At 43.7% G+C, this 13,471-nt stretch overlaps 1 protein-coding gene across 2 annotated transcripts in view; it reads left to right on the top strand.

The window, feature by feature from the left end:
• The first annotated feature begins 285 nt into the window (after positions 1 to 285).
• STX18 (syntaxin 18) overlaps positions 286 to 13,471 on the top strand; it is a 119,727-nt gene continuing 106,541 nt past the window's right edge. Inside the window, exon 1 of one of the 2 annotated variants that reach the window (XM_086404817.1) lies at positions 286 to 554. In XM_086404817.1, coding sequence (XP_086260943.1) covers positions 387 to 554 — 168 coding nt within the window. In that variant the 5' untranslated portion in view covers positions 286 to 386. Of the gene's footprint in view, positions 555 to 580; positions 886 to 13,471 lie in introns of those variants that run through there. The other variant, XM_086404818.1, reaches the window with a different exon arrangement.

Below are 13,471 nucleotides of genomic sequence, written 5' to 3'. Positions count from 1 at the left end.
AGGCAATGCCCGGAGCCACGAGAAGGGATCCAGCTTCTCGATCCCCTAGCTCCCGGGGCCTGAACGCCGCAAGCGGGCTCGGGGAGCTCGGGACTCCGGGACCTTTCCTCGCGCAGCCAAGCCCGCCGAAGTTTGCCGGGACGGGAAACTGGCGCTGGTGTGAGCGTCGGTGAGGAAACCGGTCCACGCCCGCGGCCGAAGGCCGGAACCTTTCTCCTCTCTCCGCGGCAGCCCCGCTCTGCTCGGAACTGTTTTTCTCGCGTCGCTGTTGTCGGGCGGAAGGGTGCGAACAACGGAACGGTCCTCCAGCCGCCGGGTCGTCGCGCCGCGGTCGCCGGCTGCTGACGTGAGCCGGCTTGGTGGGGCAACGGTGGGCGCGGGTCGCCATGGCGGTGGACATCACACTGCTGTTCAGGGCCAGCGTCAAGACCGTGAAGACGCGCAACAAAGCACTGGGAGTGGCAGTGGGCGGCGGGGTGGAGGGCAGCCGCGACGAGCTGTTTCGCCGGAGCCCCAGGCCCAAAGACGACTTCTCCAGCCGAGCGCGCGAAGTGGTGAGCTGGTTGCTATGGAAACGGCGGGCTGGAGAGTTGAGGGCGCGGATCCCAAACCCGACTGTCTGTGTCTGGTAGAGCAGTGTGTCAAAGAGCCTGGGGAAGGTGGTATGAAGAGGGGGGCGGGAGAGTTGGTTCCGGAGAGCTGACGGCTGTCGGGAAACGAACAGTCTTGGATTTTCCCTGGTGCTCAGACGGTAAAGCGTCTGCCCGCAATGCGGCAGGACCCAGGTTCGATCCCAGAGTCGGGAAGATCCCCTGGAGAAAGGAAAATGGCAACCCACTCCAGTACTGTTGCCTGGAAAATTCCACGGACGGAGGAGCGAGCCTGGTAGGCTACAGTCCATGGGCTCGCAGAGTGAACTTCACTTCATTTTGGGTCGAAGAATGGGGACGCATGTTGGGAACTCGGAATTCTGTCAAGTTCATGGGCTGCTTCCTGAGCTAGTGATTTAGCTGTCACTCTTCAGACCTGAACGCCGGCGAGGCTTCCCCCATAGTTTTCTGCTTTTCCTGTCGCAGCACTGACCGCGGTGTATTACTTCTTTGGTTTACCCGTCTCATCGCCTTCCCCTTCCCTGCCCCGCCTTGAGATCGCAGGTGGCTTTCAATTGATCTCTCACTTCTCCTTGCTTCTCATGGACTCAGGCTAGGAACGGGCTAGTTTAGGGTGTTCTTTCACAAGCATGCTCTATTCCAGTCATCTAAACTCCTTTCTGTTTCCTGAACACAGCCGACTTAGGTTCAGGAGAGCCGTGACCTGCTCCTTAAGGGCAGGAACAGTGTTGACTTCACTGCAGAATCCCCAAAGCCTGACTCCTAACATTGCTTAGTAAGTGTTTGTTGAAGGAATGAATGAACAAATGGTTGTCTGTCTTCCCCGCTACACTGGAAACTCTGTAAGGGGAGAGAGAAAGTTTGCCAGGTTCACTTTTGTCTCCATGCCACCAAGGATGGATCTCGTTTTTGTGGACCTTGAAGCTTATACAGTTCTGTCTGTCCTCTTTAAGAAATAAAAATCCAAAATTACAATAAAAGGTTCAGAACTTTAGGAGGTGCAAGGGAGGGGCCCTGAGGCTTAAACTTCTTGGTAAATCCACTTCTGTTTGATACACAGTGCATGCAGTGTCTGGTACTTTGTAGACACAGTTTTCAATGAATATATGTATGCATGAATTAGGGAGTGGCAGTTGGCAAAGGATATTCAAGCCTTGGAAGGAAAGTTGGTCCAGATGTATATATTCAGTCCATCAGAAAGCATCTATTAAGTGCCTACTTTCTGACCACCATTGTGTTAGAATAATGTGATTTAAAAGGAATGGTGGGCAGACATATTACCAAAAGAAATGCCACAAAGCCTTGTAGATGTCATGTGGGACACAAAGCAGAGTGTATTCAGTTAAACCTCAGGGCCAAGAGAGGCTTTACAGAGGAGATGATGCCTGAAAAAATCTTGTAGGACGAGTAGTTGGTTCCAGTGCAGACAGGGTGGAGAAGGGCCTCTGAGGCTAAGAGAAGCGTGTGCACAAAGGTGTGAAGCTAGATAACGTTATGCTCAACTTGTTTATACTCAGTGTGTGTCTACTGGTTGAATGACAGATTAGTAATGGCATTTCAGATTCTCGGAGGAGGAATTTTTCATAGCTGAACAACTCCAAACAGTGATAATTATGGCTCTTGGCAACGGGAGCTTGACTCATTTGGACTGTGGGATTAATGGGGATATTGGGAGTAGAAACTGGGTCTTGAATTTAGAAGAACTGGATTCCAGTCTGCTACTTAGAAGTGGGTGACCCGGGCAAGTCCTGTTATCTGTGTCTCACATCCCCTTTGTATAAAGTGGGCATGATAATACCTTACTTAACCGGAAAGCTAATTATTAGGATCTTATGAGACCTTGTACATATTGTAAAGAGCTATAATGATTATTATTGTTCCTCTTCACCCCCTACCCTGTTGCCAGGTAGGCTGTTTAGACGTATTTTCATCAGTGTTGTGAAACTTTATTCCTTACACCACTTACCTGTCATGTACTTTCATTCTTTCTTGTAAAGGGAAACCAAGTCAGTTCATAAAGGAGTCTGAAAATCCTGTGCGGGTGCTGATAGCATCACTAGAGGAGACAGCAGCTTTCCTGTCTCTCCACCATAGCAAATGTGTGGCAAGTGGACAGCTCTTCCTCTCTCTCCCCATCCCTGGGACCGTGGAAGCTGGTGTTAATTTCCCAGCAGATCCCTTTTGCTCAGAATCCCGTGCAACACTGCCCCAGGCAGCTGTTACCAGTTGTTGGATCTGACATTCAAGTTGAAATTTACTGACATCCTATCTAATATATATTAATAGTAAAAATAGAATCTGTATGCCTAAAGCAGAACCATGGGCTTTTTTTCTCTTTAGTACTTAAAAGGACCTGAAGTTTGTGTTGTTCAGGCTTCTCATTTTGTAGATGGGCAAACTAATACTCAGGTAAGTAAAATGCCTTGCCCAGAGTAATAATTAATGAGGTCAAAGGGCAGGGCCAGAGGAAGAAGCCAGGTCCTTTAACCCCAGTTGAATGTTGTTTATTTCCCATCCCATACATGCATTTCCACTCTAATTTTAAACCAAAAATTCCTTAGCTGAGTTTCTTCTTCCTGAATTAATACAGAATTCATAACTGGATACTGAATAAGATTTGGAGCAGAAAGTCCTGAATTTGAATGCCTCTTATTTACCGCAAGGCCTTGGGAAAGTTATTTGACCTCAGTTTCCTCACTTCTAAAATAGAGCGAATCATAGCAACTTGATAAGGTGGTTATGCAGATGAAATGAGAAAAGGTGTGCAAGTGCTTGCATGAGTGTGACTTGTTCTGGTTGCACGTAAGGGTGGCCTTGTGTAAACTACCTGGAGGAGGAAATGGCAACCCACTCCAGCATTCTTGCCTGGAAAATCCCAGGGACAGAGGAGCCTGGTGGGCTACAGTCCATGGGATTGCACTAAGAGTCAGACATGACTGAGCAACTGAGCACCCAGCACTGTGTAAACCAACCCGAGGAAAATAGAAAAGTTTTGGCTTATCTACCTGGGAAACATAGGAAGGAGCTTCTTTCTTTAGCTCTTATCCATAAAACTCCAGAAAAGGGCTCTAGTTGGTTCTGCATGGGTTCTGAGCCCTCGTTAGGAAGTCATTCAGTCGTGTCTGACTCTTTGTGACCCCTATGGACTGTAGGCCACCAGGCTCCTCTGTCCATGGGATTCTTCAAGCAAGAATACTGGAATGGGTTGCCATTCCCTTCTCCAGGGGATCTTGCCGACCCAGGGAATGAACCCAGGTCTCCTGCATCGCAGGCAGATTCTTTAGCGTCCGAGCCATCAGGGAAGCCCTCCTTATGGCTTGGCCAATAGATGGGTTGAATGCTGTGATGGCTGCCCCACCAGAACCTTGGAAAAGGGAGTACTGTGTCTAAAAATCAGGGAATAAGGGATACTGGGCAGGCAAAACCAACGCAGATGTTCTTTCTGGTCCCTAGCACAGTGCCTGACCTGCTTTCACGTTACATGTCTGGTCTTCAGCTCCGTGGGGAAGAAAAACACTAGAATTGTAGGAGTTTGTAATGACAGGCTTCATGCGGGAATGTGTCCTGAGGTGCCTCCTAGGGGGCAGCTCTTTAATTCTCTTATTAATTTATAAAAATTACAGAGGCCAGGGGAAGCAACATGCAGTAAAACAAGACACCTCTAAGCAGCCAAACCGAGTGTGCATGAACAGCAGGAGCCAGCCTACAGGACGTCAGGAGACCTGTGTCCTGGCCCACATTCAGCCACAAGGGGCAGACAGCCTAGTCTTTCTGCGCCTCAATGTTCACCTTGGTAAAACTGACAGCTTAGCCCATGATTGTAGCAATTTCTTATAAAGCAGAGATAACCTAAGATAAACATCGGCTCTGAGTATTTTTTGGGAATTCTGTTTTCAGATTAAGCATGCCCGTGAGTTTTTCTTTGTTCATTATACATTGCTTTTGTGAAAGCCAAGTGTCACTTATTTTTTATTTTTGTAGGAGTGCATTATCTTGAGTTCCTGACTTCAAATCAGACTTCTTACAGCAGCCCAAAGGCAAATGGTCTGCTCCCCGCTACCGTCCCGAGCGCCTCTCCTTTTACCCTGCACCAGCTGCCCTGACCACCTTGCTTTCCTCACAGCCTCCAGGCACATCCCCACCTCAGGACCTTTGTGCGTGCCCTGGACCTGGAGCGCTTCTCTCCCAGATGCCACGCGATTGGTTGTTATGCCTCTGCTCATGTGTTGCCTCAGTGATCCCTCCCTCCACTGCCCTGTGTGAAATAGCATCCTTTTTCTCTCCTTTACTCTGCTTTATTCCTATTATTTAACATACCGTGTATCCATCGACCTGTTTATCCACTGGAACATATACTTCATGAAAACAAAGACTCCTTAAGTTTTAGAGCAGTGCAAGATAGATTCTCAGTAAATGTTTCTTGAATTAATGAATGAATGTTATTTACTGTGTCACTTTGCTTTGAATTTTGGAGCTGGTTGATCTCTGTCTAAGGCTCCTTCCAATTCCAGAAAATGTGTGAGCCTAACATGATTCCTTAATATTATATAGCATGTATATACACACTTAGGGCTTCCCTTGTGGCTCAGATGGTAAAGAATCTGCCTGCAATGCAGGAGACTCCGGTTCCCTGTCTGGGTTGGGAAGATCCCCTGAAGGAGGAAACGGCAACCCACTTCAATATTCTTACCTGGGAAATACTGTGGACAGAGAAGCCTGTTGGGCCACAGTCCATGGGGTTTCAAAGAGTCGGATATTACTGAGTGACTGACGTGCACACACATATACTTAATCCAGTGTCTGGAGTAAACATTGAATAAATAGTGGCTTTTATTATTAAGATTTTGTTCCTACCTCAGGGAGTTTATAGTCAAATGGAGAAGCGGACACATAAATACCACAACAACTCAAGTGGAAGTGGAACTGTAACACCAAACATTGATACCCCAGGGCCTTCTCAGTTTTCTTCTGAGATGTAGTGTTGACCTTGTGTGCCAGTCTTTGGAGCCATAAGTGAATCTGGGAATAGGAGTATTATCCAGAGTATTCTTTTTATTATCCAGAGTAGCTGGAAATAGACTTTATTCAAGGATTGAATATAGTTCTACGTAAATAGAGTGTCAGTTGAGGAGAGCATGGTTCAAAGAAGCAGTATCAGGCAACAGGTGCTACAGTCAGTGAGAAGCTTGAGAGAGGGCCTCACAGGACAGAAAAAGATCAGGAAACTGTAGATTTAGGAGGCAGGCTCCAAACACAATGTAGTCTGTTAAATCATATAGACTTTTTAAAAATTAATGCAGAATTCCTTTTGCAACTGATATAAAGAGCTGTTTTGTCTAAGGCTGGGATGAGAGGGCTGGGAAAAGAGAAGTTAATTAGTCAGCTGCCTCTCCACCGTCCCCCCCTTCTCCTTGAGGATCCTCTTTGGAATCACCTGTAGGGCTCAGAGAGACACAGTCTCACTGTGTTAGTGTTCTTCAGGGCCTCTTTTAACTTCATGATGCGGTGTTTTTATGGATCTTAATAACCAAGTGTAAACTGTAAGCGGGACTCAGTGCCAGAGACTTTCTATGATATAAATAGTGAATCCTTTGTGGGGACTGCACTTATGAATTTTTCCAGCACTTATGAAGACTGTAGCTTTTGAAATTACATTTATTCAATACTAATTGGTTTAGTCCATCTCCTGTAATCATTGGACTCCTGATACGTGTCAGTCATTGTGAGGACATTAAAAAGTTATGACATCTATGTCCTGGCTTTTAGGAAATACAGATGCTGCTGCTGCTGCTAAGTCACTTCAGTCACGTCTGACTCTGTGCGACCCCATAGCCACTAGGCTCCCCTGTCCCTGGGATTCTCCAGGCAAGAACACTGGAGTAGGTTGCCATTTCCTTCTCCAATGCATGAAAGTGAAAAGGGAAAGTGAAGTTGCTCAGTCATGTCCTACTCTTAGTGACCTCATGGACTGCAGCCTACCAGGTTCCTCCATCCATGGGATTTTCCAGGCAAGAGTACTGGAGTGGGGTGCCATTGTCTTCTCTGAGGAAATACAGATGAAGGGTAACTAAAGCTCCTTGAGGGAGAATCAATGGAAAAACAAACCAGACTTTGAAGGACAAGAACCATTCTACCAGACAAAGGAAGGGGATTAAATCACCTTCCTGGCAGAGGAGGGGCTGTGAGTGAGGGCGCTGGTGTTCAAGAGCAGGGTGACTAGGGGGAGCAAGGGCAGTGCTGGTGCGGCTGGAGCCCGTTCCTGGGGCGCCTGGGAGAGGGGCGGGGAGGCAGGAGAAGAGGCTGTGCTGGATGAGGTTAGAGCAGAGGTCGACCAGCTTTGGGCCACAGGCCACATCCAGCCGCAGCCAGTTTTTATAACTGAGGTTTCAGTGGAATGCAATCATATTCATTTTAGGCTATGGATGCTTTTGTGCTATAGTGACAGATAGAACGTTGGCTAGACCTTGGGCAACAGCATCGTCAGCAATGCTGAGGAATTTGGACTTTATGCTCTAAGCGGTGTGAGCAGAGGCAGGAGAGTTCATATTTGTATTTTAAGATGATCAGCAATATTGCAGATGGGTTTGGAGTGAAAAACTCATTAGGAGGCTGTTGCCGTGATTCAGGTGAGAGCTGATGAGCTAGTGGATGGAGTAATGACTGGATGAAGGAGATATCTAGAAAGTGGCTCTTTTAAAAATGTAGCCGTTGGTGGGGTTAGAAAGAAGAGGTAGAACAATTCCCAGCTTTCTAGTTGGAAAGTTTCATGGTGATAGATACCACAACGTTTTCTTCAAGGTTAGAGTCGGATGCCAGTTACTCGTGGCTTTGCTTTCTCAGTTCTAAACAGTGGAGAATAGATCCACCGAGCCCAGAGGACGGAAGTTTTATTGAGACAGCAGTGAAAGCGTTAGTCGCTCACTCATGTCTGACTCTTTGTGACCCCATGGACTGTAGCCCACCAGGCTTCTCTGTCCATGGAATTCTCCAGGCAAGAATACTGGAGTGGGCTGCTGTTCCCTTCTCCAGGGGATCTTCCTGACCTAGGGACCCAGGTCCCCCGCATTACAGGTGGATTCTTTACTGCTGAGCCACCAGGGAAGCCCATTGAGACAACAGGTGGTGGGTGACTCCCCAGTGGCATTGCTTCTTGGAAAAGCTGGATTGGAGAGCATAGCTGGAACCAAGTGGGGTCCTCTAGTTTTGTCATACTTAGAACGTGGAGATGGTTGAATCTTTAAAATAGACACCTAGTACGTGTGCCCAGCCATTACCTCACAAATCCAGCAAACACTGGGCTGTGCCTCATTATGGCGGCAGACACAAGGCGAGTCCACGGCACCAGACTGCAGATGGGGCTATTCAGCAGGGCCCAGTAGGGGCTTCCCTGGTGGCTCAGCTGGTAAAGAATCCGCCTGCAATGTGGGAGACCTGGGTCCCATCCCTGGGTTGGGAAGATCCCCTGGAGAAGGGAAAGGCTACCCACTCCAGTATTCTGGCCTGGAGAATTCCATGAACTGTATAGTCCATGGGGTCGCAAAGAGTCGGACACGACTGAGCGACTTTCACATTTAGACTCCAGGATCTTATACAGACTTGTTTTCAATAGTGCGCTCTTTCTTCTTGAAAGAAATTCATCTTTGTGGTAATGATTGTGTCACTTACGTATTCTACATACATATTGTAGAAGTTTGATTCTCAGGGATAGTCGTCAGTTAACTTTCTTCTTTATTCCAAGAAAAATCTGGAAAGGGTCAAAGAGTTCCCTCTCTTCTCAGTTTGTCGTTGGCAGGTAAACAGTTCAGTGTATGACCTACTAGGATAGGGCTGCCCAAACAGGTCCTCTCAGGGTGACCTTTGGAATGAGTTCTTCTGTCCAGGGTCTGATTCTGTCTTGCAGACTTGAGAAGGAGATTTGTCCACATACCAAGGAAAGAACCATTTTCAGGGCAGGTATCAACGGAGCTCACACCAGCTTGTGTACAAGCAGAATACTAGATTGTTCATTTACTTTGAGTGCTATAACTAATACTCAGAAGGATCCAAATTTTGGAAAGTCAATTATTTTTGAACTTCTGTAGGTCCGGAACTCTGTTGAGGGCTTTACATACCTGATCTCAATTAATTTTTCTCTGTTTAGAGGGACAGAAGTATAATATTATTAAGTGATTTTACAATGTTGATTGTATCATGAATAATATAATTCTAGAATTCATACGAACTTGATGTTTGAGGTTTCTTGTTACATGGAAATTTTTATGGGCTCCCTCTGGTGGCAAAGTATCAGTGACGTTTACAGTGGTTAATTATGGCTTGTGTTATGAAAAACTTACTGTGTTTTAAACATATTAACTTTAAAGTTGATGTAAGAAGAGGCCCCGTCTGAACCCTCTAAAAGAAAGTGAATAAACCAGAGAAGTGAAAGTATAATGTGTTGAATGAACTCATATAACTCGGCTATGAAAAGCTTGCCGCACACTTGTAATTTTAAACTCAGCAGTACGTTTTTCTTCCTGACTTTCAGGTTCTCAGAGTCTATAAATACTAGAATCTGCCCTCTACTTGCCACAGTCTAACATACGCCTATTTGTCAGAACTTTCTTACGGAGCTCGTAAGCTATGTTTAACCAAGAGAAGTGAGTCTTTTCATTTCATAATATTGTACACATTCCTGTTCACTTTTTTGGACACATGATAAGAAAATCCTGGTTAAAATCAACGTTTGTTTTTTATAGCCTAAGTAGAAATGACAGGTTGCTGCATATCTTGGCTGGGAGAAATTGAGAAAGGAATTAAAAAGCATAAGTTTTGAGTTATAAATACTTTGGGACTTTGCCAATAATTAATTATCTGATCTTGGAGAACTCACCTAAACTCTATTTCTGGTTTTTTGTTTGCTTTTTTTTTTCCCCCCACTTTACTTGTTTATTTAATGAGGAACTTTCACTAGATTATCGTTAAGAATTTTTCCATGATCAGTACTCTTCTTTCTGAAAGTCCCAGAATATATTTTTAAATGCTTTTTATAGCACCTGGTGATATTCCTCCCTGACTTTCTGTGTACTTAGAATTTTTCACCTAGATTAAAAGAAAAAAAATTTGTTTTTCAGAGTTCTCATTTGGTATGTTTCCACAAACGTATTTGATTTAGTAGTGATTATGTACTCTTGTAATGGGTTTTATCAGTGGGGTATGTTTTTCAAGTTGACTGATTTTGAAATCTGACTATAAAAATAGTAAATGCTCATTGAACAGGATAGAAAAGAAAGTGAAGTTCACATATACTACTTATGGCCAGAAATCACCACTGTTTTAATTTTAGTATATTTTTTTTCAGACATTTTTCTTATTAAAAAAAAACAAAACAATTTTTCTACAATATTGTTTTCTAGCCCCCCCCTCCTCTTTTTTTTTTTTTGGTCTTATCTTGCCTTCTTTCAGTTCAGTTCAGTTCAGTCGCTGAGTCGTGTCCGACTCTTGGTGACCCCATGAATCGCAGTGCGCCAGGCCTCCCGGTCCATCACCAACTCCGGGAGTTCACTCAAACTGATTGAGTCGGTGATGCCATCCAGCCATCTCATCCTCTGTTGTCCCCTTCTCCTCCTGCCCCCAATCCCTCCCAGATCAGAGTCTTTTCCAATGAGTTAACTCTTCGCATGAGATGGCGAGTTTCAGCTTTAGCATCAGTCCTTCCAGTGAACACCCAGGACTGATTTCCTTTAGGATGGACTGCTTGGATCTCCTTGCAGTCCAAGGGACTCTCAAGAGTCTTCTCTAACACCACAGTTCAAAAGCATCAATTCTTCAGCGCTCAGCTTTCTTCACAGTCCAACTCTCACATCCATACATGACATATGGAAAAACCATAACCTTGACTAGACGGACCTTTGTGGCAAAGTAATGTCTCTGCTTTTGAATATGCTATCTGGGTTGGTCATAACTTTCCTTCCAAGGAGTAAGTGTCTTTTAATTTCATGGCTGCAATCACCATCTGCAGTGATTTTGGAGCCCCCCAAAACAAAAGTCTGACATGGTTTCCACTGTTTCCCCATCTATTTCCCATGAAGTGATGGGACCAGATGCCATGATCTTCGTTTTCTGAATGTTGAGCTTTAAGCCAACTTTTCCACTCTCCTCTTTCACTTTCATCAAGAGGCTTTTTAGTTCTTCTTCACTTTCTGCCATAAGGGTGGTGTCATCTGCATATCTGAGGTTATTGATATTTCTCCCGGCAATCTTGATTCCAGCTTGTGCTTCTTCCAGCCCAGCATTTCTCATGGTGTACTCTGCATAGAAGTTAAATAAGCAGGGTGACAATATACAGCCTTGATGAACTCCTTTTCCTATTTGGAACCAGTCTGTTGTTCCATGTCCAGTTCTTACTGTTGCTTCCTGACCTGCATACAGGTTTCTCAAGAGGCAGGTCAGGTGGTCTGGTATTCCCATCTCTTTCAGAATTTTCCACAGTTGATTGTGATCCACACAGTCAAAGGGTTTGGCATAGTCAATAAAGCAGAAATAGATGTTTTTCTGGAACTCTCTTGCTTTTTCGATGATCCAGTGGATGTCAGCAATTTGATCTCTGGTTCCTCTGCCTTTTCCAAAACCAGCTTGAACATCTGAAGTTTCACAGTTCACATATTGCTGAAGCCTGGCTTGGAGAATTTTGAGCATTACTTTACTAGCGTGTGAGATGAGTGCAATTGTGCAGTAGTTTGAGCATTCTTTCGCATTGCCTTTCTTTGGGATTGGAATGAAAACTGACCTTTTCCAGTCCTGTGGCCACTGCTGAGTTTTCCAAATGTGCTGGCATATTGAGTGTAGCACTTTCACAGCATCATCTTTCAGGATCTGAAATAGCTCAACTGGAATTCCATCACCTCCACTAGCTTTGTTCGTAGTGATGCTTTCTAAGGCCCACTTGACTTCACATTCCAGGATGTCTGGCTCTAGGTCAGTGATCACACCATCGTGATTATCTGGGTCGTGAAGATCTTTTTTGTACTTTTTTGCCACCTTTACCTAATAACATACTGTGAAATTTTTTCTATGTCAATACATATTGTTCTTGCTGCCAATTTATTTGGCTGCATAACCATTAAAAATAACACTACAGAATAAAAATATCTTACCTAAAAAAATAATTCTATTCCATAATTTATTTGATATTTAGGCTGCTTTTAGTTTATCACTATTTTAAACAGTACATTTTTACCAAATTTGTTTCGAATTTATAAACTCTCAAGATGAAAGGCAAAATGTATATCATTTCACTTGTTTTCTGTTTAATCTTTTCTCAGATATAAAGATTTGGATGCCCCAATATGATAAAAAGAAAAGTATCCCTAATTTGGGGAGAAATGCTAAGTGTTTTAGAACTTATTTCGGTGCTGGGCGTGGGGGGAATAGAAAAGGGGTAGGGGTAGGTAGGTGATAATGAGGAGCAGGCTAATCAGGAAAACTTTGACATGGGACCAGAGCCTTGAAGGGCAAGTAAAACTGGTAGGTGGTGAGCATGAGTGTGGTGCGTTTCAGCGACAGTAAGGACACGGATAACGGGGCCAGGTAGCTTCTTCTTGGTCGGTGGTGTGAAACAAACTTGGGGAGGTGCTTTATGGCCTACAGACTATAGAAGGCCCCCTGAGCTTTTTATACAGAATAAATGTACAAGAATCAGTGGCCATCCAAATCTAATGACCACTTAAAATCTAGTGAAATCACTTATGGTAGTAACAAAAAGCACGTCTAGAAATAACCTTAATAAGCAATGTAAATGCCCCATTTGAAGAAAACTTCATAGTTTTGTAGAGAGAGAAAACTTGAATAAATAGAAACACATATTGTATATGTGGAAGGGAGGAAGTGCTGTAAAGATAGCAGTTATTCCTAAATTAATTTGCAGGTTTAGTGCGGCTTTAACCTCAATTCCAACAGAAAGTCGTTCTGAAATTTGTCTAGAAAGTTGTTTTGAAATTCATCTAGAAAAGAAGATGTGTGTAAATAGCTAATTAATTTTTGACGAAGAGTATACTGAAGTGACGCAGCAGCAGCAGCAGCATACATGTTGGGGTGGGTGTACTAGCCTTACCAAATATTAAAACATTTTAAAGCCAAAACCGAGTGTATACATGTATGGATCATGTATGATTTATTTGTGTGTGTGTGTGTAACTTTTATCTTGTATTGTAAATCAGTAAGATTTACGATAAAAAGATTCATTCAGTGATTTGGGGATAATTGGTTAGCACTTTGCAAAAAAAGGCTTTTTGTTTTTTTAGGTCCTTATCTTTTACTGTGGACACATTAAATTTATAGATGGACTAAAGATTTACTTGTAAAAGCCAAACTGAAGAAAACAAAAATTAACCTATCTTCTAAAAGCGCGAGGTCTTTCTGAGTTTAAAAATTCATAGCACTGGACTTGATAATGGCATTGATTTTGATGATGGCAGCTCTCACAAGACCTTTACACTGAGACACCATAGCATTATTCCCAAGTATAAGAAATTATTAGGTAAATATGGCATACTGAAGAGTTTGTCATGGCATGAGAAGAAATGCTCATATTAAAAAGTTACTACCAAAACCACATACAATTAAAACTTTATATACCAAATCAAAAAACTCCAGGCATGGAAATATTGATTAGACGAGAATACACTAAAATGTTAACAATGGCTGTTTCTGGCTAATGAGATGATGAGTGGTTTATTTTTCTGTTTCTATCTTCCTGAATTTCTTTAATGAGCACATATTACTCCTGAAATGAGAAACAAAACAGAACAAGTAAACCTCCAGGCCGATGAGTTTTTATTTGCTGTGAAAGGAAATGGAAAAGAATTAATATCTTTTGATCGGAA

The sequence above is a fragment of the Bos grunniens genome, chromosome 6 (genome assembly GCF_055505025.1).
Source record: "Bos grunniens cultivar Pamir isolate PY7600 chromosome 6, Bosgru_T2T1.0, whole genome shotgun sequence".
NCBI classification, from domain to species: domain Eukaryota; kingdom Metazoa; phylum Chordata; class Mammalia; order Artiodactyla; family Bovidae; genus Bos; species Bos grunniens.
The sequence above is the reverse complement of the archived record's forward strand: the minus strand, read 5'-3'. Positions and strand labels throughout refer to the sequence as shown.